The following is a 6,447-nucleotide window of genomic DNA, read 5'->3' as shown; positions in this document are numbered from 1 at the left end:
TGGTAGAAGCAACTAGATCTAATCCAATAATGAATGTAGAGATCCACGCTCATTCTTTAAACCTTCGGAGCGATCCACGCCTCCGCATCATAATGACGAATCACTCCAATGGTCATCCAAGTGACCCCTCGGAATTCCCTTACTTAGGTATCGAAGTGACCTCCCGGAATTCCCTTACTAAGGCATTAGAGTGACTCCCGGAGTATACCTCGGGTCCTCCAAGTCTGCTTTATTTTCATCATTTTCAGGTCATTGGAAGTCGGAGAGCAACGTCGCAGGTTATCATCATTTTATCCCGCAACAGTTAGTATTTATTTTATTTTATTTTTTCTAGACATTAGTATTAATTTTAAATTACTAGTATGTTTATCTTTTAATTAATGTGAAAATATATTTTCATTTTTATCATAAACTTAAAAAGGGTACAAATTGAGTAGCAAGCTACCTAACTATTTTATCAAATACAAATAGTTTAATTAATCTTTTTCTAATTTAACATTAATGCGCGTGCCATTAAGACCTAAACAATTAATTGAAAAAGTAATTTGACTTTTATTCGTATTAATTTTCGTTTTTTTCATTCACAAACTTTTTGATTTTCATTAGTTAAGCTCTTTATATATGTAAACATGAACAACTATTCAAAAGATGAATTTAATAAATATATTGTGACGAGTTATCTTTCCATTAGACTTTGAGAAGATCAAATAGTGAGTATAAAATATATTTTTCATTATTAAATTACTAAATTGGACAATTGATTAATTGAATATTAGCTTTTGACTAATTTATCATTTACATCGAGTAATAAAAGCGATTCAATCTTTTTTTAATTTTAAAAAATCAAATTCTAAATAATAAATTTAAAAATTAATAAGGACATTTAATCTATTTCCTTACATAATGCTCAATTTAGTGTAATCCTCAACTTTCATTTACTTGGTTCAATTTTTTGTCATGAAATATGATTAATCTTTAATAATATAGAAAGTGATTAAAAAATTAATAACAAAATTAACATTAAAGTGTATAGAGAGAGAGAATAAATTTCAAAGTTTTAGAAAGATTGAATTTGACAATGGAGTTCTATTTTTCATATAATGATGGACTTTCATTTATTTGGTTCAATTTTTTTTGTCATCAATAATAATTTAATAATATAGAAAGTGATTAAAAAATAATTATGCATTTAACATATGAGAGAGAGAGAGAGAGAGAGAGAGAGAGAGAGAGAGAGAGAGAGAGAGAGAGAGAGAGAGAGAGAGAGAGAATTTCAAAATTTATTGAGTTTGAATTTGGTTAAGGAGTTATGTTTTTTTTGTATATAATAATGTTTTTTAGGAAAAATTAGGAATATATATCATTAATCACTAGATTTAATAGATATAAATTAAAATAAAAATTAATGATATTTATTTTGGCGTCTAATTTTAATTTCCATCTAATTAACCTAAAATCAGTGGAAGAATAATAATATGACATTAATAAAAATTAATTAAAATATATTAATATTTAAAAAAAATATGAATTATGAGAACAAATGACGCTCCCGGTCCTTAGATCCATACCTAATCCCTTAACTCATGTAATTGAAAGATCTCTAGTACCCTCTTATATTCCTCATGTCAATTAAACAAATAGGGCATTTTAGTACTTTAACATATTTGAGTAAAAGTGTTATAACTTTCCATTGTTTCACAAATCACGAGGCGATTAATGATTATAATGAAACCTTAGCATGGTTTATTTATTTTGGGTTAAAATATAAGAAAATTTATGCAGTTTCCTTAAAAAATAAAATAGTTTAAAATGCTATTAATATTAATTTTTAAATTAATAATGTAATTATCTTTTGATATAAAAGATAAACAATTCATTGTAAGAATTGACTAGTTAAACCATTGACCATTTTGTGATCTAAATCAAGTAATAAAAATCATATAATCTTTTTTTTTAAATTTAAAAATAGTTTATAAACTATTAATCAATTGAAAAAGTAATTAATGTGACCATTATATTTATTTCATTACATATATAGGACTTATCGTAATCTTAATTTTCATTTATTTAGGTCAACTTTTTTTTTTTTAATGAGAACTTGGAAAAAAAAATCAAACAATTAGAATCTAGTGAATTATAAAATTTTGTTTCACTACTTGTGAGAAGGTAGTGAGGCTACAACATCTACTCAACTCATAAAGGACCATTAATAATATTCATGTTATAAGCTTAGAACAACATGATTTTTGAGAATTGTACGCACTTAATATAAGATTTAAGACTCAATAAACAAGATTTGGGGGTTAAATTCATTTTTTAGTTTTTTTTTTTTTTTTTTAATTTTAAGCTAATTCAACTAAACAAGATCAGGTTCTTAGATTCCTATCAATATTTTCTAAAAATTTCGTAGAATATTTTAAAACATTGAGTTAGTTTGTTACGGGTTCCAATTTGACGTGAACCCTAAATTATTATTTTTTTCATATTGAATCCTAAATTATTGAATAAGTGGTTGTTTAGTCAATTGTATTAAAATAGGTTTTCAATAGCATCACAGATAAGTTTAATATGAAGTAATTCCTAAACATGAAAATTTGTTAAGGGCAATTGTATCTTTGTTCAAAATAAAAAAATATCTTATTTTTATTAGTACTTTGTTGTTATGTAAAAAGTAATAATCCAATAATTTATGATTATGAATAAATAGTTGTAAAACTTTAAATTTTATGACATAAATAAGTAAAATTTAAAAGTTGTTTTGTTCATAGGCATATTGACTTGACCCCGGGCTTCAGGTCTTAAATTCGTCGCTAATAATTAGCATCCAGCCTATATATATAATTTTACTCTAGACACATATGCTCAAGGGATTGTGGGTTTGATTTTGGACGTCTTTATTAGAGACCCTCAATTTAAATTTATGTGAAGTTTATCTGATATATAACGTACATGAAACGGTATAACTTCAATGTAACTTTTGTAATGATTCGATTCATTAAGATTTGCACTTTTGTTTCTAACGTACCGTACGTCAAACTTGAACGATACACGACAATTTTTATTTATTAAGTTGTTGTATTACGTGAATGGCAAAAATCTTAATTGATTAATTTAGTAATCAAGATGGAAAAGAGGATGCAAACATTGGATGTGGATCTGAGAAGAGCAGCTGGGGTTAAAACTTAATACAGTACTGTGGTATGGATATGATGTGGAGGGGTGTGGGTCGGAATGTCCCAAGTGTCTGAACTAATGTCCGAATGTGGCAAAGTATAATGTTTGGTCACGCCCAACAGCGTTGCCCCACGCCCCACCCGTGTACTCAATTATTGCCTCGCCGCCCCCACCCCCCGTCGCTTATCCTTAATTTATTTAATCTTCAATATCAATATATATATAGCTTCAATATTCCTGTTCTCATTCATATTACTCAATATTATTCAAACCCCCGTGCCAGGCTGTGCCACCTAGCTGTTCATTACCTTTTATATATATATATATATATATATATATATATATATATATATATATATATATATATGTATTTCTCCCCACTGATTTTATACATCTTCCTAATTGCTTCTCTCTCATCTTTCTTCTTCATCTAGCTACAGTATATCTACATATACATTCAGTGGATCGTCGATCGATGAGGACGATTACGATGGAAGCAGCCGGCAGGCACAGCCACAGGGCTTCTTCTCGCGATCTCCGGATCATGGACACTCCCACGTCCGTCGACTGCGCTAGGGAAGTCCGCTTCCGCCGCTGCTTTCGTACCCTTGTCGAGTGCATGGTCCCCTGTTGTGGTTTATTCCCTCAATCCTATTCTTGTGGCCGCGCCTCCTCCGCCTCCCCTGCCGACGTCGCTGTTGCCAATAACAGCTCATCATCATCATCCGTACAGACCCCCACTCCCAACCCTCCCAGCATCGCTGCTACTAATTCCGCAGTGGTAACCGGCACCTTCTTCGGTTACCGGAAGGGGCGAGTGAGCTTCTGCCTTCAAGCCGACACCAGAAGCTCCCCTCTCCTTCTCCTGGAGTTCGCCGTTCCCACCGCCCACCTCGCCCGGGAGATGCAGCACGGCCTCCTCCGAATCGCACTCGAGTGCTCCACCACTCCCCCTGTGCCCCACCCTACATTTTCCAATACTCACAACTACCGGGGTCCGCTCTACGGCGTTCCCGTCTGGTCCATCTTCTGCAACGGTCGGAAAATGGGGTACGCCGTCCGCCGACAGATGACGGCTGGGGACGCCACGGTCCTGAAGCTGATGCAGTCGGTGTCGGTGGGAGCGGGGGTGCTGCCTGCAGTAGTGGGTGGGGTCGGCGGCATTAATAATCAGTCGACGGAGGAGGTGGTGGAGCTGCCGCCCCCAGAAAGGGAAGGAGACGCGCTGATGTACCTACGGGCCAGTTTCGAGCGGGTGGTCGGGTCGCCCGACTCCGAAGCCTTCCACATCATTAACCCGGTCGGTAGCTCCGCCCAGGAGTTGAGCATATTCCTTCTCAGATCATGATAGGCATGAAGCCTTCACTCTATATTACTAATATAATTTGGTGTGATTAATTAAGTAATTAATTAATCATATACCCCTCCCCCTCAAATACAACCCAATTCATCGTATGCACCAACATGCGCATGAGGGGTCCTCCTTAATTGAGTACCCCCTTCAATTCATCCACTTCCTTAATCAAATACCACACCCTTCCCCCCCACTACTCCATTTTTCTCTTCTCTTCTCTTTCCATCATCAGCTACTTCTATATATATATATATATATATATATATACATCAGCTGGTAGAGCGGCGAGGACACATGCAGGAGTCGATCGAGCATTTTCCTAATTAGTTGTAGTGTTAGTTTTCAGGTACATGTATGTTTATAATTTTAGAATATTACTATTATACTTTTCAGAATATTTGAAGTTTGTACCTTGCAAGTCTTTAATAATTAAATTCATAACAGTTTTATATGTTATTGAGATATCAAATTTTCTCAATTTACTTTGCACCTCAATTGATTAATCAATTGTTTTTAGATTACTTATACAGTGCTTGACAGGATGAATTCATATAAAAATTAATTTCATTCTTAATTTTTTTACGTACCAGACAGCTCAAAGTTGCTTTCATCATTCGTGCCCATAAAAGTATATATATTTCCACATTCCTTCATAATTGGGTTGAGGGTTGGGGGCAGCCATCAAAGGAAAGAAGACAAAATGAGAACAAAGGGTTGCAATTTTTTAATATGCAAACCTTTGGAAAGAGAAGTCGATTGGTTCTTTTACAACAATAAATTATATATATAAAGCATTTACTCTTTTACGTATTACTGTGTGAGTGTATTCTACATATGCTAATAATGTGATAAATTGATCTTACAGTCATTAACATAAGATGTATACTTAAAGAGGAGCACTCTTTATAATTTTTCTTTTGAACCAACTAGCTAAGGCTTACTAAATATTAAGAGGAGAAAAAAATAGAAGCATTTATAATTTAAAGTATTAGAAAAAAAAAAATTGAAAGGGTTTAATTGTGAAAAACAATCCTTATTTTTTATTTTAATTTTTCAAAAGTGCACTATTTGCATATGGAAATAAAAATGTTGGCACCATTTGCATATTGAGATGGTTCTATTTTTTATTTTAATTTTTTAAATAATCACAAAAATATGGCATTGTTTTTTAATATTTAAAATTTATATAGGAAAGTTGGGAAATATCATTTTATAATTTTCTAAGTGTATATGAGATCATGCAATTCGGATCTTGAATATTGATTTGTGTGTATAATGTGTATTGAATTTCTTCCAAATGCATATAAATTCAAATTCAAGTCTCAAAATCCATTATTCAAATACTATCTTATATAATTTTTGAAAAACAAAAAAACAAATTGTCATTTTTTGTAAATCATTCTGAAATTTAAAAATAAAAAATGAAAAATTGCGTACATTGTAAATTTATACAAATTCTTTATTATAATTAAATAAATTAAATATACTTTTATATTTAAACAAATTGTTTTGTTTTTTTTTTGTTTTTTGTTTTTTTGTTTTACATTTGAATCAACTTGCGAAAAACAAAAAATAAAAATAAAATTTTTTTTAATTCTTTGAAAAACTAAACAGGGCGAAAGAATATTCAATTATATATTTGACTATATGAAAGATAAGAAATAAAATAAAAAAAACATATCAATTCAATGAACAAAATTTAGTTTTACACACCATTTTAACATTTGTTTTTTCTTAATTTTAATCATATATACTAAAACAATTTTTATTTTTTTATTAGTATTTGACACAAAAGGAATATATAATGGAAAATGATTTATTTGTTTTTCAAACAACATTCTTGAACCAAACAAAAAAAACAATCGAAACCGAAAATTTATACTTTCTAAAATCGAAACCGAAACCAAAAAACTGAACCG

At 31.4% G+C, this 6,447-nt stretch overlaps 1 protein-coding gene across 1 annotated transcript; it reads left to right on the top strand.

The window, feature by feature from the left end:
- Window positions 1-3,559: 3,559 nt before the first annotated feature.
- On the top strand, window positions 3,560-4,988 carry LOC131162986 (protein MIZU-KUSSEI 1). Its single transcript, XM_058119639.1, has one exon. The coding sequence runs from the start codon at window positions 3,650-3,652 to the stop codon at window positions 4,520-4,522; it is 873 nt and encodes a 290-aa protein (XP_057975622.1). The 5' UTR covers window positions 3,560-3,649; the 3' UTR covers window positions 4,523-4,988.
- Window positions 4,989-6,447: the final 1,459 nt, after the last annotated feature.

The sequence above is a fragment of the Malania oleifera genome, chromosome 8 (genome assembly GCF_029873635.1).
Source record: "Malania oleifera isolate guangnan ecotype guangnan chromosome 8, ASM2987363v1, whole genome shotgun sequence".
Lineage (NCBI taxonomy): Eukaryota > Viridiplantae > Streptophyta > Magnoliopsida > Santalales > Ximeniaceae > Malania > Malania oleifera.
Note: the sequence above shows the minus strand (reverse complement) of the source record. Positions and strands in the feature narration are given on the sequence as shown.